This window comes from Pyxicephalus adspersus, chromosome W (assembly GCF_032062135.1).
Source record: "Pyxicephalus adspersus chromosome W, UCB_Pads_2.0, whole genome shotgun sequence".
Lineage (NCBI taxonomy): Eukaryota > Metazoa > Chordata > Amphibia > Anura > Pyxicephalidae > Pyxicephalus > Pyxicephalus adspersus.
The window spans coordinates 4972598-4999951 of NC_092870.1; the positions used below are offsets into that span (position 1 = coordinate 4972598).

Sequence of the window (27354 nt, forward strand, 5' to 3'; positions counted from 1 at the left end):
ATTTCACCTGAATATTAAACCCCTTCTCAATTTTTGATAAGCTGGTACATCTACTATCTCAAGGTTTATTTGTAATATAAAATTGATTGAGCTGCATGTTCTGGAGGGGTTATACATGCCCTCTCTCTCTTTGGGGAGCATTGTGCGGGGAGTATATTTATAGTGTAGACCCGGGCAAAACTTCCCTCAAAAACTGAGCATATTAGAGCTCCTAGTAGAATGGGTGGAGCGGCTTGTCCCCAGTGGCCAGGCTGACGGGGTGCCTGGAGGCTGGGGAAAAACCCCGCCGTAATTCTTTATTTGTTTTGTACTTTAGGTGTTGGTTGGTGTTGTGCCATCAAGATATGTATTTGTTTATTGTTTCTTGTCTGTGTTTTTACTCTTGTTGCCTTTTTTTTTTTAATTTTGAAGACTTCCATGGCTTCTATACACCTGATTTAAGCTTATATTATAAAAAGTTTGATGTTACTTGAGGCCAACCAGGAACCCCTCTCTAAGATAACAGTTCACTTACATAACGTGCAGGGGTTCAACGCTCCGATTAAAAGGTTAAAGGCTCTTCACTATTACAACACCCTAAAGGTTGACATGTTAGCTTTGCAGGAAACACATTTTTCAAAAAGTTGGACTCCAAAGTTTCTGCATAAGAATTATATTAATTTTTATAGCGCAAATTGTGATAAGAAAAATAATAGGGTTTTACTGGCCTTTAGGAAAAATTTGAATTTTAGTTTACAAGAAGTTCTTAAAGATCAGGGGGGAGGTATATTTTAGTTGTAGGTCAAATTGAAACACAACTGCTATCAGTTGTGTCATATTACGCACCTAATGAGGGTCAAGTTGACTTTTTGGGCTCTATGTTGGAAAAGATTTGGCCCAGGGTCAAGGGACCTCTTATTTTATTGGGGGATTCCAACTTGGCCCTGGATCATGTCTGGGACAAAACAAGCTTGGGCAGATCTAGGAACCCCCCACAAAAACGTATTAACCTCTCACAGTTACTGAGATGGTATGACCTTTTGGATTCATGGAGGGAAATGAACCCATGGGTTAAAGATTACACATATTATTCAGTCGCTCACAATCAATATTCGCGCATAGACCATATTTTTGTGCAATCCCAACTTCTACCAGACCTGTTAAAGGCTAAAATATTGTCTACACCCTGGTCAGATCATGATCCCTTGATAATCCAACTGTGAGGTCTTCAAAATCCTAAAGGGGAATTTAAATGGAGAATAAATTAGTTTGATTTCTGATACAGAACGCCAAAGGGAAATGGAAACCTCTTTAAGAGATTTTTTTCAAATTAATAAAGTGAATGACACTTCACCAGCTAATAATTGGGAGGCTCATAAGACCTATATAAGGGGGGAACATAGAAAGATGGGCTCCGTATGAAAAAAATATAATAAACTTATTGAGGAAAAATTTAAAGAATATCATAGATGTCAGTTACAACATAAAAAGAACCCTCATGCTGATTCAAAATTACAATTAGAAGCAGCGAGTACGAAACTTAACCTACTTTTGACCACAGGCATAAATTCCTTCTCTGGAGTGATAAACTGGGAAAACTCTTAGCCAATAAGTTAAATCCTAGGCCAAAGCTGCATAATTTACCTAAAATCAAACTTAAAGATGGTAAAGTAAGACAAAATCCTGAAAAAATACTACAGGCCTTTGAGGAATTTTATAAGAAATTATACAAAACCGCTCACCCAAAGAGATATCAGCTTTTCTCCACAAGGTTAATCTCCCTAAATTGAAATCTAAACACGTGGAGATGTTGGAGAAGCCGTTCGCGCTGGAAGAACTGGCTAAAATATTTAAACATCTAAGGATGGGCAGTTCCCCGGGCCCGGACGGCTTCTCTAACACTTACTATAAATTCTTTAAGTCTGTTCTAGCCTCACACTTAGTGGAGTATTTTAACTTCCTGAGGGAGGGACATTCTCTTCCTTGTTATGCAAATAGAGCATAAATTAGTGTAATTCCTAAACAAGGAAAAGATTCATTAGAGATTCATTAGAGCCCTGGACCAGACAAGACAAGCGTTTGACCTCATCTCATTAGTAAACTAAAACAGGGAAGGTGTTCCCCATAGACAGACAATGCTTCTAACTATTGACCTCCAGAAGGCGTTCAATAGCCTTTCCTGGATTTATCTGAACAAAGTATAATTAGCCATGGGATTCGGCCCGTTTTTTATCTCCCTTTTGAGTTCTCTTTATGATACCCCAGAGGCAAAAATTTCGCTGGGAGGATATCTTTTAAAATCTATAGCAATTAAGAGGGGTACTAGACAGGGTTGTCCCCTGTCCCCTCTTTTGTTTGCGTTAGCAATAGAACCTCTAGCGAAAGCAATAAGGGCCAAACAAGACTTCCAGGGAATAAAATGTGGGCAAACGGAGCACAAATGTGCTCTATTCGCAGATGATATATTGATGTTTATAACATCACCAATTACAACAGTCCCCAATCTTTATAGGCTTTTAGATGACTTTGCTTTAGTATTAGGTCTACAAATTAATAAAACTAAATCACAAGCTTTAAATATCAATCTTCCTATGAGGACAGTGGAATCTATCAAAAGTAAATTTGACTTAATTTGGGGTGTTAATTCCCTGCAATATGTAGGGGTCACCCTGACTCCATCTTACAATTTTTTTTTCGGGCCAATTTTAAACCATTATTTAAGAAAATTTATGCAGATCTTCAGCGCTGATCTAAAGTACCACTATCCAGGTTAGGGCGGATAGCCACTCTTAAAATGAACCTGTTGCCTAGGTTACTATACTTGTTTCATACCCTTCCGGTCCAGGTGCCACAGAAAGAGATGTCGCTCTTACAGACTAGAATACTCGATTTTATTTGGGGAATCAAAAGAAGTAGAATTCTAAGAAGTACCATGTTTGTTTAGGAGCAATTTGGAGGGCTAGGGGCTCCTAATCTCAGGCACTATTTTGTAGCCGCGCAAGTGGCTCAATTCTCAATGAGTACTTTACAGGGCTCCTGACCCCAATAGGTAGACCTGGAGGGACTTGACGGTTTCAATGGTTCCATTGAATCACTAATGTGGATACATAAAAAAATCAAGGGGAAGGATTTGTTGCCCCTCCTTACTACACTCGGTCCAAATTTGGGATAAATATCGTAACCATGCTAAGCTTACCTCAGACCATGCCCCTCTTACACCTCTCTGAAATAATCCAGAATTTCCTCCAGCCCTGAACTCAGAATCTTTTGGCTGGTGGACCTTAAAGGGCTTTGAGAGATTGAAAGATATAACAGACAAGCAGGGGATTGTCTCTTGGGATCCCCTGTCTAGTAAACAAGGAATACCAGTTAAGGAATGCTTATCGCTACAGACAGCTTTACTCATATGCTAATATTAAAATAAGACATGCATTAAAACCCCTACAAATGACAGCATTTGAGAAGTCCTGCTCTTCTATTAAGAGCACAAAAGGTCAGATCTCCTGCATATACAAAGCCCTAGCCACTCCAGTTAAGAAGCTGGAATACATGTCTGATTGGGAATCTAATCTGGGCATAACATGGGACATGGAGGAATGGAGCAAAGTGGCCCTCTCACTGTCAAAGGTCTCCCTGCCTGAATTCTGCCTTAATAGAGGCCAACTATAAAGTGCTAATAAGGTGGTACATGGTACCTGAAAGACTGGCAAAATACTCGGGGACAACCTCTCCATTATGTTTTTGGGGTTGCCAAACTAGAGGTTCTATGTTACATACTTGGTGGTTGTGCCCAATAGCCAAATGTTTCTAATTGGAAGTGTTTAAATTAATATCTGGAGTGCTAGGTTTGGAGGTCCAAGGCTCCGTAGAAGCTGCATTATTTTGAAAATTGAATGTGGTTTTACCTAAACCAAAGGCACTTAATAATAACTCACAGAATTGAGAGATAGATGTTCTGGGATCTTTATCTCTCCTATTGGGGGGGATATTCACTCTATTATGTATTTGAAATTGATAAGGAAATATAGATTAATCACGGTCAAAAAGATTGATAGAAAAACGGATATTAGTTTTTAGCATTCTCAGTGTTTTTTTTTTTCCTTTTACACTGATACTCCACCAAGTAGTAAAATAATCAACAGTATATAAAGGGTGATGATCAAAATGAGAATCTTGTAAACGGTTTAATTACTCCACTGTGTTTTATTATCCACAATAAGAAAAGAAGGGATCAACTGTTTAAATGTTTATGTAGGAAATTTATTCTATGACTCTTTCTGTCGTTTTTTAAATGTATTAATGTCTTTTTAATCGAAGATTTTTAAATAAAAATATTGAAATATCAAATGACGTATATGACACGGAGCATAGCTCTGGGTCAATGGCGGATAAGACAAGTGATGTATGAGCTGGAACTTGTTCGGTTCTTTCTTGGGAACCACCCCCAATGACGACACCACTAAACCCTCAATTGGAGGCTCCGTGAATGACTCCCCTCATCCTCCTCAATTCAACTTCCTTAGCCATTTTAGTCGTAACCACTTCCAGCTGCTCCAAGTCCGACTTCAGATTCCTTGCCCGAGGTGGCGGTGATTCCATCGAGCAAGGAATCCTAAATCCCTCCCTAAAGCCCAACTCCAACAAGCGCGCCGCAGCCCAACAGCACCGCTGTTCTTCCTCCCCCTTCTACCACTCACCCAAACCCTGATCCAGGTTAAAGTGCTCCAACGGCAGCAACAAGAAAATATCAACAAATTCCCCATGCCAAATTTTTTCCCGTACTTCTTGTTTCAAGTGAGCCTCCAGCGGACCCTCGAACCAAACATACACCTCTCCCTTGGCTGCGTCACCCACACTTACCTGGCCGCTAGTGGACCCTGCACCATCTCCAGGGGGCTCCCGCAGCTCCAGGTCCAGCTCCCCCCCCGACGCAGCTCCCCACATACACTTTCTCAGAACCCATTCCCCTTTCCTCACCTGGCCCAGCTGGGTTGGACACTGCCGACCAGCAGCCGCAGAGGCCCCCACAGGACTCCCCCCCGGCCCCCCCACTTGGTACCAACCCTCCACCAGAATGCCCCTCAAAACCTAACAAAACAGAGCGCAACACACCCAAAATGTCCTGCAAGCCCTGCTGTTCCCCCAACAACTGCCCCCTGACCCTACCCCTGCCGCCGCCTCCCCACCTCAACCCCCCCTAAAAGTAAAACCCTCAGCAGACTTACCAGAACCACCAACCCACCCGATCCTGAAGCAGCCAAACCGGACTTCTTGGGCCAACTCGGGGCCCCGAACTCTCCGCCCTTCTTGTCCACGACACTTCCCTTTCTGAGTGCCCACCAACTAGCGCCTCATTGCCTTCGACCCAGGCCTCAGGAACCAGAGGGCCCGAAGCCGCAGTGGGCGGCAAATCCCATCCTCTACCTTCGTCAACTTGCTGGGCCGACATCCAGCAGCAGAGTCTTCCAGGGGCCCCGCTAGGCCAGGACCTGCCTTGCAGCATTGGGACTGGGACCTGACGTCCGCACCGGAGGTCTAGACCACTGCGGCCGCCTGTCATGGGGACCAAGGCCACCCCCTGTAGCACAGAGCTCACCTGCTCCTGCAGCCAACCTGGACCCCGAGACTCTGCAGCGTCACGCAATTGCTTCAGGAGGTCTACACTAAACATTAGGTAAGCCCTAAAAAACTGCTGATTTTTTGTGAAAATGTTTCAAAAAAACTTTCCAGCAAACTTTTTTTGTCTGCTGAAAACTTTTACCTGACTGCAGCAGAGTCTTCCAGGGGCCCCCCCACCTGGGCTCCTGGCCATCTTGCCTGCCACAGCCAGGTCGCCCGGGCCGGCCCGCACCCCCCTTGCTTCCTGTCCTTCACACCACTAGGGGGCCACACATCACTACTGCTGCCCTCCAGCTCTGCCCCCAAGACGTCCTCTTCAGCCTGCAAGGCCCGTCAGCACCCTAGAGGAGCATCTTCTGTGTGCAGGCCGTATCCTATCTTCCTCCAGGCCTGCAGGCTGTGATCCGGCACACCGGGCAGCCATGGAGCCGGCCGCCCCACCACTGGAGCCCGCGGGCCCGGCCGCCGAACTGGCGCCCGCAGGCCTGGCCGCCGAACTGGCGCCAGCAGGCCTGGCCGCCGAACTTTCGCGGAGCCTGCCTGCTCTGGTGCCATCTTCCTTGCGCCCTGCGCACGTGCACCACCAGCCACGAGGTCGGCCAGCTCCGCCGCCATCTCGGCAGAGACCGGCTGCCTTGCAGCATTAGGACTGGGACCTGACGTCTGCACCGGAGGCCTAGACCACTGCGGCCGCCTGTCATGGGGACCAAGGCCACACCCTGTAGCACAGAGCTCACCTGCTCCTGCAGCCAACCTGGACCCCGAGACTCCGCAGCGTCACGCAATTGCTTCAGGAGGTCTACACTAAACATTAGGTAAGCCCTAAAAAACTGCAGATTTTTTGTGATTTTATGTTTCAAAAAAACTTTCCAGCAAAACTTTTTTTGTCTGCTGAAAACTTTTACCTGACTGCTGTCTTTTGCGAAAAGACCTTTACTTCCTCTTCTTGACCTTTTTAACTCCTACTGACCCCTCCTTCCTCCACCTCCCCACTCCCCCCTCCTCCTTCCCTGTCAACTTTTAGGAGCCCATTTACATAATGTTGTGTGCATTGCTGTATATTCCCAATAGGATTGCATCCCATGAACTTGCCTTCAGCTGAGGTAATGTACAGAACGTCATGATTATTTTGAATGTTACTTTATTACAACCCAAGGCACTGTGTTTCTCAGTATGGGAATACACTTTAGAGTTAAGGGTACATATAAAGTGAATCTCTGTATGCTCCTAAAAATAGTAGTGTGTGTATGTGGCTTAGTAAATGTAATGCTAAAATTAAATGCCAGAAGTTAGATTTGGATATCAGTCAGCTTCCAAAATAAAATAAAGGAATGTCTTTTAATGCAGAAGGGAATTTAGGATCACATCTGATATTCTCTAAATCCTAAAAAATTGATTGTGGAACCCAATTTGACATCCAGAGCCATACTTAGGCATGCACCTAGCCAATACACTATAAAACATAATGTAGAAAATAATGAGAACACCATTGTTACACAAAATGTTTGCTAATTTTAGGAAATTAACAGCTGTCATTTTATGTCACTTCATGTCTTCTTTTGTGGTCAGCAATGTTTTCTGAGGACCCAAGAAAGACAAGTAAAAAGCCTAGACCACTAATGACACAATCATTTGTAATGCAGGTGCCTATATATAATTTTTCATTGCTCTGTTTTTTTGGTTGTGTTTTCAAACCAGTTTAAAATATATATCATACTGTAGGGTTAAAAAAAAAAGCTATTTTCTAGTGAAAATATTTTTATAGGACAGCCTGGCTTGAATAATTATTTTGTATGCGTTATGTGAGACTTGAAGCATTTTTATAAGATGCCATTGAAGACAGCAGTAAATCTATTGGAGAAAATGGATAAATGGATATAAATTCTGAGATGAAGTTTTCATTGTACTGAGTAGGAGAACAGAGGTGACCCCGATAGGTGGCCGTCACCTACACTAGCAGTGGAGCTCCTGATTGATATTCATACTCTTGAATTAAAGGCCTCTTTTTTTTCAAAGGTCATACCTTCACCACTTCACTGGTAAGGTTTTCATGTGTATGCATTCATATACAGAATTTTTTTTAAATAGAATATTAAACTGTGTGAAACAAGGAATTTTTGTGGGATAGTTACCCTTTAGTTCCCATGAGAAGAAGCCAGAAATACCAGGTTTAGTGTTAGGGGATCTAAAGTCTGTCTGCTATTACCTGAATAAAAAACTTTTAGTACATAACAACCTATCAAGGCTTTGTCCAAGAAGTGGATATTGGTTGTAGTTTGGTGAGGGGCCATATTGTCACTGCTATCACAACTGACAGGCATAGCTACTGACCTAGCTGTTCCCAACCAGTCAATCAGTGGCAGTACTCAGTGCTCAAACGATGCCAGCAGTCTGGTAAACCCCCTTTTACTAGCTGTGGCTAGCATCTGTTAGGTATTAGAAACTTTTCATTTTCAGGATACTGGTTACAGCTGTGGCTCTTGATTAATAGCTGTAAGTAACTGTTAAGCAAGTGAAATGAACAAAAAAGTTTTAACTCCAAGGTGGAGTAATGTATAGAGATAGCAGGACTTTTAAGGTACTACTACAAATCACTATAAAGATGATATATATTAAAATTTCATGATCTCATAATTTTAAATACATTTTTTAAATCTATGAGATACTTACCTTTATTTTCATTATCTGATAGAATTACAGCACCATTATTATTTTGAGAAAATTAATTATTCAATAAACCCCACCTCTTCTTGTGTTCTTTATAGAGTAGACATATAGCACATATAAATCATACAGGCAAAGATATCAGTTTTTTAATCTTTTTAGCATTTTTTTCTTGGTTTATTCATCCTTAATTATTTTGCCAGCTGCTGTGGCCTAAGTGATTCCAGTCTTGGTCCAGAGTAATGTGAGCCACCCAAATTTTGTTCAATGCACACACATTTCTATTTTAAGGTAATATTGAAAATTTTGTTACTATATTGTGAGATCACCCATAGCAATGGGGTCAGAAGACAGCAGTGAACCAGACAGCAGACTTCAAATTTGCAGTTAAAACAGGCTCCTGCTTGTCTATTTTTTTTATCACTTTAACAAAACAAATAAATGACTCGGCTGAGCACTACATACCATTACTGAGATAGTCCCTCCCTGACTAACAGTAAAGTAGTTTAAGCAAACCAATCCAACGCAGTCTTTAGATCACAAAACAAGCATGTTCCACTCACATGTAATCGTTGCTGGTGCAAGGCAGAAATCTGTTCCCCCACAGCTCTGGGAACTTACAGCTGCCTCTTAAGCACCCTCCAGTTTGCAACACAGTGCTGATCCTCTTCCCTCAACCTCTTGCTGATCTCTCTCTCAGCCTGGCATCCTCTCTGGCTCTCTCTCAGTCTGGCATCCACTCTGGCTCTCTCTCAGCCTGTACTGCTCACCCTCAGCCTGGATCCCTCTCGGTGATTACTTCCTCCTCACCGTGCACCTGAGTGCAGGTCCATATTAACCCAGTCAGGATTGGGTGGGGCCAAGGAACCCACCCTTTCACTCCCTTGGCCAGCTCCAGGGCCCTAAAGTCCCTGGTTTACCTTCTAAAAACCTATTCAAACCTAATCACTTTCAATTCCCTGGAGCCTTTTTACACTTTCCTGACACTTTTCTACCCTTTCTAGGGACACTGTTGCAATATATAAAGATAACCCAATATCTCTATGTAAAAAACCTTTTTCTTTTTTAGAGAAAATTATCTTTTTCATCCCCATGTTACGTACAATACTCCTGATAAAGCAGACAGGTTCTGCGAAACGCGTTGAGTTTGGGCCCTAGTGCTGATACAATCTTTTAACATAGGTATTGGAGTTTACATAGGAATTACCATCACTACTATATACTATATACCACTGCTACTACACATTGATAGTAGAAATACTTGACATAGTATGTTGAATCATGTTTATTGATGTTTTTATTTGTGTTGGATTTTAGGAATTGGTAAATAAATATGAAATTTGAATATATTTCATCTTTATAGTGATTTGTAGTAGTACCTTAAAAGTCCCGCTATCTCTATACATTACTCTATCCGGAAATTGAAACTTTTTTGTTCATTTGAATTTTGAAATGTGGTACATAATATGCTGTTTTTGTAAATAGGGGTGATTTACAGCAATTAGTTCCAGGAATGCAAAGGCAATGTTTTTTAGTTTGAGGTGTAAAAATTTACTTGCTTTCTTAGCACATATAAAGGCAAATCTGTTTTTGGTCGGTTTTTTGTGTTCTACTTACCTCTAGTTCCAGGGTTAATTCAACAACCAACATGGAATCATTTTCTCCTTGGAGGACCCAAACATTGCCAGGCTTGTATACATGACGTGTTCCCTGATGCATCTGTTATCTTACTGAGCCAGTCCCCTCTAAATACAGAGTCACAGCTGTGTGCTTCAGTGAGCCCCATATTATCCACTGCAGAGCTAATAGGGAGAAATGACTAGCAGTTGAGAGACCCTTGTCTCAGGCTGATTATGTTAACGCTGTGTTGTGTGGCTGTAATGTATGTAACTTCCAGATGGTTTCTTGGTGATGTCTTTATTTTACCGGTGAGCAATGAAATATTGTTAAAGATCTTCCCATGTTATATATTTTTATATATTCACCTTATAGTACCTGGGGCATTTTTGCTAAGCAGAAAGATCAGGAACTAGTCAAGGGCCTTACCATTCCTGAGTTGGGCTGCCATTCCCAGCAGCAAAAAAGTTACCTGGTTATGTGCATAATAGAACTGCCTACATAACTATCAACTTGGATGCTTTCAAGTGTGTTCAGATTCTCTAGCAAGGCATTGAAACTCACATTTAAAAGACATTTTTTTCATGTCTTCTCACATCAAACGCTGGGCTGAAAACCGTGCATAGTGCTGTTAAGATGCTGTTCTGGAGACGGGCAGCTTGATCAGCAAATCTCTTGAGGAAAATAAAGTCAGACTACAACAGGGTTTTCAAACAAGCATCACAAAGGGAGCCTGGTGGAGAAAAGAGAATTGTTGGCGTTCCCTCCCGTCTGATCTCCCCCTTGCCTGCAGTGCAAATCAGTCTGTGAGTCCCTAATAGTGTTGTTGTTCGAATTCGGGTCATCCTAATGTTCGACCCGAATATGACCGTTCGAATTCAGGTCAACCCGACCCGAATTTTGTTGGATTCGAAGCCCCGAATTCGACTCTCCCACAATGCCTAGGGACCTCCCCCATAATGCCTAGGGCCCTCTAATAACAGCAGGGATTCTCCCCTCCATGTTTGTTGTGGCAGGCAGCCGATTGGCTGTCTGTCCGTGCATGCCACACAGGCAGCCATTGGCCTATATAAGGCCAGGGCGTGCCTGCATTTACCACTCCTGACAGAGATTTCCTAGCATCACAACCTTTCTGTGCTGCTTGGCTTGCTTTGTCAAAGTAAAAAAAAAAGTGCTTTACTTAGTTACTGTGTCACACTCACACTATTAGTCAGATAGATTGTTGGATTGTACTGTATTGGTGCAGTCCTGAAATCTACTGTACTCAGGTAGAGTGTTTCACTGTTCGCTAAATAGATAGATAGATAGATAGGTAGGTAGATAGATAGTCAGTCAGTGTGTTACATACACGCAGCCAGAGGCAGGGTACCCTTGCTGACTGCGTGCACAGTATCACACTTGTACTGAGAGACAGACATACAGACGCAGTGTATAGTGCAGTATATAGTTTGTATACTGTGCTGCATATTACAAGCGTCACCACTGAAGGGATGTGCTGCATACAACACACACAGAGCACTTACATTTTTGGTGTCAACCCCCCCCCCCCCTCCAATAAAATAAAATCTACTTACTGTACCTTTTTTACACTTTGTGAAGCATATTGGCTTCAAAGTATTTTGCAGGGTGTCGAGCCACACAAAAAATTTCTACAATGTCTGGCCAAAGAGGAAGAGGCGGCTTTGGCAGGGTTGGCAAGCAAAGCAATATGAGTTTGTTTTTAGCTGCAGACCCAAGAACAAGAAGCCTGCTGTTGGTGGTTGGCGTCCATTGACCATTCACCATGAACAAGAGATAGTGGAGTACATGACCCAGCCTGGGTCAAGTGATTGTACCCCCTCTTCATCCCAGTCCCAGACACAGGCCTTACAGGTGTCCCAAACAGTCCATGATACACCTGTTCCTCCTAGTTCTTTATCAGCGGCTGGAAAGTCTTGTGTACAGCAGTATGTAGAGGAGTCCCACCGAGGGGTTGGAGAGGCGGAGCTACAAGCAGGGAAACTGCCTCTTCTGATGATGATGTCCTTGATCCGACATGGGGCGAACAAGGAGATCATCATAGGCAGAAAGAAGAGGAGGAGGAGGAGGTTGCAAAGCGCCCTCAAAGGGGGAGAGGGAGGAAGAGTGTAAAAGCTGCCCACACTCTGCATTCTTCACGTACCAGTGAGGTAAGTCATAGTCGTCCATCGTCGGAAGCTGTCACCACAGCTATGCCTTAACAACCGCGGACCGCCACCACGACCACACACGTACCTTGCCTGGCTCATGCCATGAACCTGATAGTACAGCGCTTCCTTAGGAATTACCCAGGCCTCCAGCCACTGTTGCTGAAGGTCAGAAAGTTGTCAGCGCATTTCCGCGGGTTGTACACAGCCAGTGCCAGATTGGTGGATTTACAGCGAAATCTCAACCTGCCAGTGCACCAGTTATTTTGTGATGTGGCCATACGTTGGAATTCCACCTTTTACATGCTGCAGCGGCTGGCTGAACAACAGAAAACGGTGGTGGATTACGCGTCAGAATCTGTTCGTTTCAGACATATACCTACACTACCTTTCTTCAGCCCTGCGGAGTGGCTGCAAATTGAGGACATGTGCAATGTATTGTCACCTTTTGAAGAGGCGACCAGGATGATCAGCAGAGATCAGGCCTGTGTCAGTGACACCATTCCCATCATATGCCTGCTGGAACAGATGATGGTGGATCTCGGACACGACACAGAGCAGACGCTGCATCAAGAGATGACGTTTCAAACATCATCTCTGACATGCGTGCCTACTAGGCATGGTGCACCACAAATCCAAGAAGAGGAGGAGGTAGAAGAGGATGAGGAGGACATTGCAGGCATGGGAGAAGGAGAGAAAGGGGCAGAGGAGGATATTGAGGGTATATGGCATCCATTCACCCAATCACAAGGGGGCATGCTCTGTGGACGGCAATACCAGGCGGAGGAGGATGACCCTGTGCTGCTGTTCGACCCACAGGAGCCACATGACAGCCTTCATGCAGGAGTGCCTAGCCAAAGATCCACGCATACAACACATAAAAACAAAGACTGACGACTATTGGATTGCTACATTACTGGATCCACGTTACAAGCCTGAGATACAACAACTCATCTTGCCCCAATACAGGGGACCTAAAATGCAGCACTACCAAGAAGTGCTTATAAGGGACTTGTGCTCAGCCTTTCCGGCTGCCAGCAGTGGCAGCAGCAGCAGGGATCCCTATGGCAGTTCCACCAGCCATGGGAGCCAAACAACTGCCTTAAGCGGCATGGGTGGCAGCAGCGGTAGAGGTCGTCTAAGCCAAACTATGCAGGCTTTTTTTCAGCAGAAGCAAGCTGCCAGTCATGCAGCAATTGCCAATGACACTGAGCAGCGGTACTCAGTCATGGTGCAGGAATACCTGAGCTCTTCATGGGACATCTGCAACCTGCAAAGCCAGGACTCACTGGGCTACTGGGTATCCAAGCTTGAGCAGTGGCCAGAGCTGGCAGAACATGCCATTCAGATCATTGCCTGCCCAGCTGCAAATGTGTTATCTGAAAGAGCGTTCAGTGCAGCTGGGGGAGTAGTGAGTGACAAGCCGATTCGGCTCTCTGCAAAAAAATGTTCACCAAATCACTTTTATTAAAATAAATAAGGCTTGGATCAGCAATGACTTCAACAACTCCTCTGCAGAGTGTACTGATTAGTCGTCAACTGCTGCACAGCCTGCTGACACCTTGATGGGAAGATCACGTTCACAGCCTTGGGCATCTCATTCTACTCCTCCCCCTCATGGCCTTCTATCTCTACTCTGTCTCTGAGGCCTATAACTTGCAATGGAGCTGTGTAACTGGCTAATTTTTTTTACAGAGCACCTCGCTCAGGGCCTCTATCTACTTTGAAGCCTATATCACTTGTAAGGGAGCTGTGATTCATAATTAAATATTTGTATTTTTAGTAGAGAAATACATAAATTTTTCTGTCCTTTTGGATAGATAGCTAATGGTATCAAAAATAAATATCTGTATTTTTTTTACAGAAATACAGAAGATTTTCTGGCTTTATTGATAGATAGCAAGTAGGATCAGAATGAAAAATCTGTATTTTTTTTTTACAGAAATTTTTCCGTTTATTTTGATAGATTGCAAGTGGTATCAGAATTAAATATCTGAATTTTTTTTTACAGAAATACAGAAATGTTTCCGTTTATTTTGATAACAGAAATACAGAAATGTTTCCGTTTATTTTGATAGATTGCAAGTGGTATCAGAATTAAATATCTGTATTTTTTTTACAGAAACACAGAAATGTTTCTGTTTATTTTGATAGATTGCAAGAGTTATCATAAATTATGTTAACCCCCCCAGGGACCTCTGCCTGTACTCTGAAGCCTGTGTATGGCTTGTAACGGAGCGCTGAAACCTGGTAGCTAATTTTTGGACCGGAGGAACCCCCTCGTGGCCCTCTCTGCCTCTACTCGGAGGTCGGTATAAAATCCGGCATGTTCCCTTGACCGCCCCATAAATTTTTTTTTTTTTTACATGTACAGTGTTGTGCAGAGCTGGTGGAGTCTTGACATGTCTTTTTAAATGTATTTATAGGCTGTAGAAGCTCTACACAGTCCCGAAAAACAACCCAAAGTTTCCCCTATTGACTTTAATGGAGTTTGAATTCGACGTTCGTTCGACCGAATAGCAGTCAAATCGAATAGTGAGCCCTGCCACTCACTAAATCAGAAATTACTGCACCCACTCCACAAGTAAATAACTCCCTTTCATACAATGTACCTGAACAGTGTTATTAGCAATCACATTTTTCTAATGGTTTAGTTCTTTATATTTACCAAGCTGTTACTTGCAAGGAGTGGATACAACCACCACTTGGGTGGTACTCAAGTAAGTGTAGATGAACAGGGTGACAGTCCAAATTCAAACACACTCCTTCTGCAGCATTCTCTTAGAGACCTGTAGATCTACAATACATACAAACATAAAGTGGTGTTTGTTGCTTTCCTATACTGTTATGTTAAAATGTTTACAAAAAGCAAACATGGGTTTTAACTTTTTATGCATTTAGTAATCATTAGGATTTAGGTATGTTGTTCAAGTAATGACATTCAATGATCCGATACCCATATTTACAGTTTTAAAGGGTTCGAATGTAGTTTTTCATTCCAGAATGATAAGGGATCCCCTAGTTTATAGTATGTTGCAGGGACTTTGCACTTTGGTTCCCAAATATTTCCCTTTGTTAGCCATTTTTAGGGATTTTAGTATCTTTTTTTTTTTCCTTTTTTTTTAACATTGAGAGGACCATAGAGGTATACAGAATTGAGAGCTGTCACTACCAATGTCCCTTTATCGTATAATTGCTGATAGATCTTTTTATTCAGTTTTGAAGGGTAATTTTATTGTGACAATTGTCAAAAGTGCTGATGGCTACAGAAGGGGAACTACGCCCCTTCTCCTTACTTAATGACTCTAGGGAGCAAATTACTTTATACCTAGAGGTAGATATCCCTGGTACTGACCTACTTAGCGTTAGGCCCTGCTTCCCCTCTTTTCTTACTCTTTTCTCTTTCTCAGACCCCTCTCTGTCACACCTTCTATCCAGTCCTCACCCTAATTTACTAGGCCTCAGTTTTTCTTACAATAGCACACACCACAATGTCCATCAAACTCACCTCCATCAATGTAAAAGTACCAATCTTACTAACCAACGGTCCATTGTACTAAAAGAACTAAATAGGATGAAGTGTTACACTGCATTTTTGCAAGAGACTTTAGACATGACAAAATCCCTACCTTGAGTGATAAACACTTTAAGATAGCTTACCACTGTACTTCTCCGGATTCCAAATCAAGGGGAGTGAGCATCATTTTGAAAAAATCCTTACTCTGTGGTCATTGTCCGCAGTACGCGCAGACCCAGAGGTCATATACATTATTGTGCATGGTACCATTTATACTCAACTTTTTTACGTTTGTTTATGTATACTTACCAAACACAAATCAGCTGCCTTTTCTGGAACATGTGTTAGACGTGGTAGGCACGCAGTGTTCCGGTGGAGTTGTTGTCAGAGGAGATTTTAACATGACACTTAATCTGAGTCAAGATGTATCTAAAGGCTCCTCCCATATACCTTTTGCGTCTCACAAACGAATGAAGTCTCTGCTCCACATCCACCAATTGGTGGATATTTGGCACATCCAAATGAGACTTCACATTCTACCTTCAGGTACATAAAACCTATTCTAGAATAGACTATTTTCCAGTCAGTCGTTATGCCGACACGCCGATATTAACATCGGAGATTGGATCAATCTCATTTTCTGACCACGCACCGGTGACATTGGCAGTGGCATCTTCCAATCCCAAGTCAGCTACATGGTGTCTTAATAAAACTCTATTTGACAATCCAGAAGTGGCAAACAAAATAGAATCAGAATTGAAAGAATATTTTGAGCATAACTCTGGTACAACGACTAACTCCTTTTCTTTGGGAGGCACATAAATGCTTTGTACGGGAAGGTAGTAGAATCAAAAAAATTCAAACAGAAATTGAACACTTTACTTAGACTTGCGCCTTCTTGAATTGCAACCTAAGAAGCAACACTCTACTGACTTGGAAGCTAAGTTGTTCTCTATTAGGAAACAAATTAATTCTATGTTTCGAACTCTAAATTGCTAAAAGGCAATTGAGTATATGTAGGCTGTTTTTTTTTTATGAACATGCCAATCACGAATGAAAAGAGCGTCCACATACATACCCAGTGTTAAAAGATTCCTCAGGGTCCATTTGCCATGTAACGAAAGACATAGCACAATCCTTTCATATGTTTTATAAGCAATTGTACAATTTGCAAACTGGCTCCAATTTAGTGGGCTGTTGTGGTGCAGTTGACAGAATCTTAGATAATTTTAAGGAATCTGGTTTGCCCGGTATCTCAGAAGAATCGCTGGATATATTTGACACACCGGTCATGATTCTAGAAGTCCAAAAAGCCGTGTCTCGTGCTGCATCTGGTAAGGCACCAGGTCCTAATGGCCTGACATTGCGGAACTACAAGAAATATTTGAATATTGTAGGCCCTCAACTGGTAGATACTTACGGTCACGCTTGGAGAGACAGGGCCACTAGGGGGCGCTACAGGTTGTACAGAGAAGGTGTGAGCCCTGAGTCTAAGCAGTAACCAGGTCTTCTCCAGAGCCTCTGATAGTGAGGATGTTGCGCCGCTGGTTACTGCCAGATTGCAGTCCGTAGGCAATATGAAGCACGGTACCAAATCACAAAGCAGAAGGATAGTCGAGGAAGGCTGGGGCAGGCGAGAGGTCAGATCCCACGCCAGGGGTCAGTTTATCAGGAGACAGAAACCAGTGACACGGGCCACTGCGGACACAGGGAACACAGGAGGCACTGGAAGCAACAGGAGGCACAGGTGACCCAGGAATATCCACAGACAGGAACACTGGAACAGCACAGGGATGTTGGCTGGGAACCAGCAAACTGGATAACGAGGGGTTAACACGGGCTGGACAGAGGAAACACTTAATTAGCCAACAGGTGTACAGGAACTAGCTCAACGGAACTAGGGGCTCGGCCCCAATGGGTACATGTTGCGTGAACTCTGAGTGCTGTGTCTGAGCTAGCTAAATAGCCAGGGATGGTAAAGAGGCCATTTCCTGATTGGCCATCGGAGAACTCCCTGCATGCGCAGGGGAGACATGTCTGCGCTTGTCTACGACCTCTCTTTAGGACCAAAACCTTTCAAGTCAATCAAGTACATCAGTTTCTTGTGGGAAATCTTGGAATCCAAAATTTGATGGACTTCATATTCCTGAGAAGAATCAGGTGCAAGAGTAGCCAGTGGAGAGGGATGAGAAAAGCGATGAGAAAAGCAGACGTTTCTAACAGACCGGGTTGACCTGAGCAAAAATAACATATGGACCAATGAAACGTGGAGCAAACTTCAGAGAAGGCACTTTGCCATGGATGTTCTTAGTGGAGAGCCAGACTTTATCCCCAGATTGGAGAGGAGGTACCTTACAGCGATGCCGATCCGCAAACTTGCTGCATGTTTCAAATGCTCACAGGTAGAAGAGCAGATACTGTTAAAGTTCCTTTGCAGAGCATTGAGTGCAGGTAGATCATCAAGTGTCATCAAGTGCTTGGATGTTATGCATTGATGTGACTTTGTAATCCTCATTATTGTCAGTTTCATCTGTTGCTGCAATGTTTTTGTGCCTGGCGGCCGCGAGCTTTTTCAGTTGCTGAATAGCGCGACGGCGTACGATTTCGGATCGCGAATACGAATGCACGAGCGATCATCCGATTCTGCTTGATGAATCAGGGTCAATGTGTGTGGGCATACCATGGAGCCTAAAAATGTCACGGATAAAGATTGGCACCAACGCAGCTGCGGATGGTAAAGCAGGAAGGGGTACAAAGTGGACCATCTTGGAAAAGCGATTCACGACCACCCAAATAACAGCCATCAGAAAGTGGAAGATCTGTAATGAAATCCATGGAAAGGTGACACCAGGGCTAGTGTTGGTGTTCGAATTCAGGTTGTCCTTATATTCGACCCGACTATGGCTGTTCGAATTTGGATAGACCCGACCTGAAAAAAACAGGATTTGACAGCAAAAATTCGTATAACAAAAAATGTAAAAAAAAGGTGTTAAAAAATGAAAATTAATGGTAAATTATTTTATTGAGTGTTTGTGTTTATTTAACTAAATTTTTTTAGTTACATGATATCTCTCACTCTGTAACACACTTTCCAGCAAAGTAATTTTATGATACATTTGTTACATTTTTCTTTTATCCACTACGAGAAAAATGTAACAAATGTATCATATTACTGTGCTGGAAAGTGTGTTACAGAAAAAAGATACTTATATTAGAGCACTAGAGGTTTTGAATGGGGAAACTTTCATCCAATCAGAGACCTCTAGTGCTGGGCATCTAGTGCATCTAGTGCCAATCATTGAGAAGAGTGTGCGATTCCCAGGGCATAACAGGTTTATTAACCTCTAGTGCCCCGGGGATCTCACACTGAGCTCATCAATGATTGCAGCTGTGGCTGCAATCATTGACAAGGGTGTGTGATCCCTGGGGCACTAGAGGTAAATTAACCTCTAGTGCCCCAGGGATTTTAGTGGAACTGCAGATTTCAACACATACAACTGCAGAGTTCAACACATCTGATTGCTCTTGCAGCCCTTAATAGTCCCTAAAAATAACCCGAATTCTCCCACCATTGTCTTCAATGGTGTTCGAATTCGGCATTCGATCACCCGAACAATATCTCAGTATTCGATCAAATTGTTATCGAATAGTGAGATATTCGACCAACACTAACCAAGGCTCCTTGGGAATGGGCAAAGGAAGGAGCAGATCTGCTGGGGCACAGGTAGACAACTTCGTCTGAGCACAGACAGCACAGGTCACCAGTACAGACGGGAGAGAAATGTGAATGTTCTATGAAAGCCCAGATGACCAGAAAGTTTGAAATCATGTGCCCATCATAACATTCTGCTGCGAAGTTGAGGTGGCACTAAGGTTTTACCCGGAGGAATAGCGGATTCCTGGATAGAGCTCAAGGCTAGGATGCGGTCTGGAGGGATGATAAACTCTGGCTCTGCAGCAGTCTCGGAATCCTATGGGTCATGGAATGAGAAAAACCACAAAGGGGCGTCAAGCTCTGGTGGGGGTCTGGAAGAGGATAGCTCCCACACCAACAAAGGAGGTATCAACCTTAATGGAGAAGGGCTTAATCAGAGCAGGGCCAAAAAAAGGCCTGTTTTAGGATATGAAAAGCCTCAATAACCTCAGAGAGCCAGTTCTTAGCGTCAGCATCCTTCCAGTGTCAGTGCCGCGATGGGAGCGACCAGCGTGGAGTAGTTCCTGATAAACTGCCACTGATAGTTTGTAAATTCCAGAAAACGCTGAGTAGCCTTAGGACCACAGGGCAGTGGCCAGTTGGAGATAGCAGCAACCTTGTCAGGATCCATGGAGAGGGCTTCTTTAGAAACTATGTAACCCAGAAAGGGTACCTGAGGAAGTTCGAACAGGCACTTCTGTGCCTTTGCGTAGAGACCATTGTCTCTCAGCTGTTGTAGGACCAAATGGACATGTTGTCTGTGAGGAGGCAAGTCTGGAGAAAAAAATCAGTATGTCATTCACATAGACAACGACGCAGATATATAAAAGGTCTTGAAACACCTCATTAACAAAGTGTTGGAAAACAGTGGGGGCATCACAAGGTATTCATAATGCCCGTCTCTGGTGTTAAATGCGGTTTTCTATTCATCCCCCACCTTGATCCAAATTAGATTGTATGCACCTCGGAGGTCTAGCTTGGTAAAGATCTGTTCACCACAGAGATGGTCAAAAAGCTCAAGAATGAGCCCCAGAAGGTAGCGGTTCTTATTGTGATGGCATTCAGACCGTGGTAATCAATACATGGCCATCATTTTTCTGGACAAAGAAAAACCCTGCCCCAGCTGGGGGAAGAGGACTTATGTATAAATCCCGTTGCAGATTTTCTTTGATATACTCGCTCATTGCCTGGGTCTCAGGGAGACTGAGGGGGTATACTCGACCTCTTGGAGGTGCGGAGTTAGAAATAAGGTCTATTGTGCAGTCATAGGACCAATGGGGAGGTAGATGCTCAGCCTTGTGCTTGGAAAAGACATCCTTGAAATCCATATATTGACTAGGAATAGATGGTGCAACCTCAGGTGTGGAGAGAGCAAGAGGCCTGATTGCTGTGAGCTTGGTCAGGCATTTGGAAGTCAGGCATCTGGGGAATGTAGTTGAAGGCCCAGGATGACTGCCCAGGATGACTGCAGAGGTAGCTAGAGGAAGCACAAGAGAAAGTTGTGGTTTTGTGATTTAGCACACCAACAGACATTTCAATGGGTCTAGTGTGGAAGCGGATAAGTCCACATGAAAGGAGGGTACCATCCACCTCAGAAATTCGCAGAGGCTGTGGTAATGGCTCCATAGGCCAAGCACATTCCTTGACAAGGGTGGCTGAAATTAAATTTCCAGCTGTCCAGAGTTGATGAAGGCCTCAAGGGCCAGCGTGGAATTGTTGTGGCAAAGCCAGATAGCTATGGGGGGGCGCTGTGTGGACGGTAGCGAAGAGTGACCTAGCGTGCCCCCCTCATAGCATGCTAAGCGGTGAAGTCCCGGCCTCTGTGGAGCCTAATAAAGTGGCCTTTCGGTCCGCAATAGATGCAGAGGCCTGTAGATAAGCGCCGGGACCTTTCTTCTGAAGACAGACGTGGTGAACTCCATTGCGTGGGTTCTTCCACAGAAGGAGAAGCAGAAGGGGCTGGAGGTGCCAGAGGCCACTGAAATGATGGTGCAATCGGGGTGAGTAACCCTTACGTGAGCCAGATCTCTCCTGGAAACTTTCCTGCAAATGAATATCAATCTGGATGGCAAGGGAAATCAGGTCATCCAAAGAGGAGGGGATCTCTCAACCAGCCAACTTATCCTTGATGTGGTTTAACAGATCCTGCCAGAAGGTAGCAGGGCCTCATTGTTCCAAGTGAGCTCAGCTGCCAGGATTCGAAATTTGACTGCGAACTGTCCTGCATTGAGTGACCCTTGGTGGAGATGAAGGACTGCGCCAGGCGCTGAGGAGGCGCTTTGTCAAAGATCCTCTTGAAGAGGGCCAGGAAGGCCTCATTGCTGTTAGTCACTGGATCCTTCCGTTCCCAGAGCAACGACCTCCATGCCAAGGCCTCTCCGGAAAGCAAGGAGATTAAATATGCCACCTTGACCTGGTCTGAGGGAAAATTTTGTGGCTGTAGTTCAAAATGGATATTCCACTGGGTAATGAAGCCACGGTTAGTCTTGGGATCCCCAGAGAACCGCTGTTGGAGAGGCAGGTGAAGACTGGACCTGGACTGGAGGTTGAGCAGGTGCGTCCGCGACGACCAAAAACAGATCCAGGCGAGTAGTAAGGGTATGAAGCTGGCGAAGGACATAGATTTGGGTAGCTTCCTGGGCTTCTAGCCTCTGGATGAAGAATTGGTTGGGGTCTGCTGAGGCCCGGGAGGGTACGGTCATGGTTCATGCAAACTCTCACGCTTGGAGAGACAGTGCCACTAAGGGGCGCTAAGGCTTGCACAGAGGTAATGTGAGCCCTGAGAAGGGCCAAGGCGCAGAGTCTAAGCAGTAACCAGGTCTTCTCCAGGTGGGCAATATGAAGCACGATACCAAATCACAAAGAAGAAGGATAGGCAAGAAAGGCCAGGGTCAAGCAGGCAGCAAGCAAAGTCAGGTCACACGCCAGGGGTCCATTACCAGGGTCCCAGGAGACAGACACCAGTGACACAGGAGACACTGGAAGCAACAGGAGGTACAGATGACAAAGGAATATCCACAGACAGACAGGAACACTGGAACAACACAGGCAAGTTGACTGGAAACCAACAGACTGGATAACTAGGGGTTAACACAGGAGCTGGAGAGAGGAAACACTGAATTAGCTAAGTTATAGAGCTGAGTTAGAACTTCCCGCAAGGAAGAAGTAAGTGTGACACTGCAACGCAATCTCCGAAGGCCACCTCCCTTTGCAGGACACGTTATCAGCACAAATTTTGGTTTTACTGAAACCAGAAAAGGACCCACAATCGTGTTCCAGCTACAGGCCAATTTCACTGTTGAATTGTGACCTAAAGCTTTTTGCGAGCATTTTGGCACAAAGGTTGACACCGATTTTTTAATGTCTTAATCTATCCTGACCAGAGTGGTTTCCTGCCTTCTAGGGAAGCCTGGGATAATACTACCTGTACTTTAAATATTATATTATAAGTACATTCTCACAAAAACCTGCTCATGCTTTTCTCCACTGATGGGAAGAAGGCATTTTGTCACGCACGGAGGAACAGGACCACTAGTGGGCGCTACGGCTTGCACGGAGGTGGTGTGAGCCCTGAGAAGGGACAAGGCGCAGAGTCTAAGCAGTAACCAGGTCTTCTCCAGAACCTCTAATGGTGAGGATGTTGTGCCGCTGGTTACTACCAGGTTGCAGTCCTTGGGCACACCAAGGTGGGCAAAACACAGTACCAAATCACAAAGCAGAAGGATAGTCAAGGAAGGCTGGGGTCGAGGCAGGCAGCAAGCAAGAGAGGTCAGGTCACGCCAGGGGTCAATTGCCAGGGATCCAGGAGACGCTGGAAGCAACAGGAGGCACAGGTGACTCAGGGATATCCACAGACAGACAGGAACACTGGAACAGCACAGGGAAATTGACTGGGAACAAACAGCAGGAGCTGGACAGAGGAAACACTGAAATAAGCACCAGGTGAACAGGAACTAGCTCAACAGAATTAGGGGCTCGGTACAATGAAGACACGTTGCACAAACACAGAGTGCAGTGTGTGAGCTAGCTAAATAGCTAGGGATGATTGGGAGGCTTTTTCCTGATTGCCCGGCGAAGCTGATAAAGCTTCCTAAAGTAGGCACGCCCAGAGTCAGAACTGGCCATATGCACCGGAGAGACGCGTCTGCGCTTTAGCAAGGAAGAGGTAAGTGTGACACATTTAACCAGGTTGACTCTGTACTCAACGCCAACTGCGCAAGTCAAAGTGAATGGCAAGCTGTCTCAACAGTTCCCTATCAATAATGGCGCGAGGCAAGGCCGCCCCCTGTCCCCACTATTGTTACCTTTATTATAGTTACCTCATTATAGTTATCCTTACTCCGGAACCATTGCTTAGGTGTATTAGGTCAGATGTAAATGTAAAGAGTAATACGATAGGCAATGTGGAACATAAAACAGCACCATATGCTGATGATCTGTTGTTCTATGTAACGGCTCCCATTACTACGCTTCTAAATCTTTTATCAGAGCTCCATTGCTTTGCTGAGCTGTCTAACTATAAGATAAATCTGCACAAATCAGAGGAACCTAATGTTACTTCCCTGAAGGCAGCCCAACAAGCATTAATTCCAAATTTCCCATTTAAATGGGCAACATCCTCACTTAAGTATCTGGGGACTCAGATACCATCCAATTTGGCTCAATTATTAGAACTTAATTTTATCCCTCTTCCTAATAAGATTAGAAAAGATCCCCAGAAACGGCGTCAAATGACATTTTACCTGGTTTGGGAGATGCAACATTTTAAAAATGAATGTTATGCCACAGTTGTTATATCTGTTACAAGAATTCCAGTGAAAATCCCAATGTCTGTGTTGGCTAGGTTTAAAACAGAGTTTATGAGGTTTGTCTGGTATCCTGGAACACCTCGTATTAGTATAAAACTGCTCCACTACCCATAAAAGATGGGGGAATAGCTTTCCCAGATCCAGTTATGTATCAGCAGTATTGGGGCACCAATAATAAGAATTCGATGCTGTGTGTGCAGCTGGAAGATAGGATTTGGCATGGGCTCCTTCCTTCTGCACTAATTTGATGTTCAGGCACCCTTTGATAGGTCCCACGCTACTGTTCGCAACTATTTTAAATCGTAGTCTTCTTCAACTTACTCTTCTCCCTTATTGCCAGTACTTGAACACCTCTACTTTCCTTCCGAACGAAAAGACCCAGTTTTTGAATTCTGCCACACTAAAGGGGTATACTGTGCTTTACATTTTTAGATATTTACTGTATGGAGGAAATGATGACAAAAAGAACTGGAAAAGTTTACCCAGACTTGGTTTTATCGGATGCAATATTGTACTACTCCAGAATTCGGTGCATTAATACCTCACCTTTTTGAGTGGAAATTTTCCTCCCCCATCTTTATATTGGTTATGGTTTTGCTCTCGATAATATAGGAACGGTGCGTGTGGCACATTATTGTTGACATGTGCCTATACTACTCATTGTTGTATGTGCCTATACTACTCTCTCCGCCCCCCTTTCCCTTCCTTCTCTCCCATCTTTTCTTCTTTCTCTCTTTTCTCTTCTTTGTTTTGTCTTTCTATGTATTAAACACAAAAACTGAGATACCTGGTCTTTGGTAATATGGTGCAAATGCACAATATATGACATGTGTATTGGATGTTTTTCAATTTTATGTTTGAGTTGATTTTTGTAATTGTTGTCAATACATTAAACTGGTTGTATCAATAAAAAATTATTAAAAAAAATTCCCTTCATCCTTAAAATATTTGTTCTAGGTGCACTTCATTTTTTCTACTATTAAACTATGCATTGAAAGACTGCAATCTGAATGTATTTACTTTTAATTAACCTGTATCTGCATTTAATAGGGAGAGGATCTCCTAGACAGAAGCTCTGAACTTATCTACACTGGAGAAATGCAGTGGATCTACCAGCCGTATGGACGCCAGCAGCAGAGAGTATTCTTCCTATTTGATCACCAGTTGGTTCTTTGTAAAAAGGTGAACACTTCTAAATATGTGTTTGTAAAAATGTGACTGATAGTAAGTTATGTATACTGTATGTAAGTTCTTGTATATTCTTGATATGTAAGTTCTTATATATTATTTTTGGAATATCACTAAGATTATCCAGGAATGTCTGTGGCACTAGAAATATTACCAAAGCGTATTGAAAACAATTTTGTTTAAAATACAACATATTATGCCTATGTACCATTTGTAATTGTCCTTGAAACCATTTTTGTTTTTTGATTTTCTGAATACAGTTTGTAATTCGTTTCAACTGGAAACTGTCATCCTATGCAATAGCATTGTTTATCAGTATGTGTAATGCAGTTTTTAAGGGGTGTGAAGATAATTTGACAAATTGTCATGGACCTGTCTAGCTTTCCCCCCTTGCCATTTGTTCAGGCAGTGGGTTGATTGGACAACTGACTGCCAGACTCTGCTAGAAGTGTCTCAAAGCACATGAACTATTACGAACAACAGTCACTGCTGAGCATTGAAACACTTTTATTTGTTTCATTGATAAGCAGCATAGGGAGTAGTTTGTAACTGCCCTTTGGACTGTTTATGGACATTTTTAGTCCACAATATCTTATTTTTCCAAAATGTTTAAAATTCAAATTCTTCTTTAAGCCAAGATTTCACACTAAAACATGTTATATACCAGGTTTAAATAATGAATTTTTCAAGAAATGAAAATGATATATTTCATGTTGTACTTATTTATTCATTATAGAGATACTGTGCAGTGTATGTGTTATATTTCTTTGTAATATCAAATACCTTAAAGACCATAAAGGAAACATTGTGGGATTACTGGCAAAGCAGCGGTATTGTGTTTGTATTTATCAGACAAACGTTCTTAATGTTTATGCCAGCATTCCACAATGCACGATTAAGGCCGATAGGAACCCCATTAATTACACCTACAATATGTACAGCCTGCGATGCTTGGTGAGCAGGATGCAGTGTTCCATTCATTCCTACTGTTTAAACAGCTTGTAGTAGAAAGTGAAATGTAGTTTAGCTAGCATATTTATTTTTCTTTATTTTATTATTCTTTTTCATAAACACATTTTTATTATTTTTTTAAAAAACAGTTAAAAAAAAAAAAAAAAGAGTCAGAAGAAAAAACAACATAGAATAGGATAACAATGTGTAACACCAATGTGAAAATGGTTTGACAATCAACATTTTGATGTAGAGTTGTGTTCTCTGTGCAGTGGGTTAAACAAAAACTGGCTTTATACAGTAGTCAAACATTTAACATCCAACTACCTTAAGCTGGGATACCAATAATAAGATAAGCCAAGTAGAAAAAGGTCCTCGTTGTTTTGATTGAATATTAGGAAATAAAATAGGGAGAGAAAAAGGGGAAGGTGTGGGGCTGGGGTCTGTAGTCGGATAGAGCAGTAGTCTCTTGTGGCTCCTATATCAAACTTTTCCAGTCGGTCATGCAACCTTCCCGTGAGCTGCTCCATAAGTTGAACCTTTTTAATTAAACAGCACTGCCCATGTGGGGGGAAACTCAGATTTCCAGTTCTTGGCAATGAGGCATTTGGCTGCCTTTAGTATATTGACCTTTAAACGTTTGTTGGGCTTGGATAGCTCATGGACTGGTGTAACGATCAGGGGTCAGGCTCGGAGTCCAGTGGCTGAAACAGCAAGCAGACACAGGTGGAAGCAGTCAAGGATCTATGTACAAGCAGCGGTAGCAGATAAGGAGCAAACACAAAGTAGTCAAAGCACAAGCCGAGGTCGGAAGCCAATTGTGTAAGTTGGAGACTGAGTGCGAGGAAGAGTAGTCGTTTAAACAGCAGCCAAGGGCCGGTACACAGGTAGCAGTTTGGAGAGCGCAATGTAACAGTAGCAGGAAGAGCAAGATATTGGCAGAGCACAATAATCTGGCAACAGGAAGTTCAGAGACATGGCTTAAATAGGAAGTTCATGGGAGAGGCCAGGAGTTCAAGGTTCAGCATGATACTAAATATCAAGATATCTTTGTCCAAGGAATCCAACAGAGTGCAAAAGGCAAACCCTCACATGGCGCAGTAGACAGGGCTTCAGCCAGACACTGAAGCATCCCTGGGTTCAGATCCTGAC

The 27354-nt window shown here is 43.3% G+C and overlaps 1 protein-coding gene across 2 annotated transcripts in view; it reads left to right on the forward strand.

Annotated features, from left to right (window-relative positions):
• LOC140342911 (rho guanine nucleotide exchange factor 9) overlaps positions 1 to 27354 on the forward strand; it is a 931826-nt gene that overhangs the window by 246962 nt on the left and 657510 nt on the right. The window contains exon 7 of one of the 2 annotated variants that reach the window (XM_072429271.1): positions 25114 to 25245. The exons of the other annotated variant lie outside the window; for it this stretch is intronic. Coding sequence (XP_072285372.1) covers positions 25114 to 25245 — 132 coding nt within the window. The remainder of the gene's footprint in view (positions 1 to 25113; positions 25246 to 27354) is intronic. 2 annotated transcript variants of the gene reach the window in all.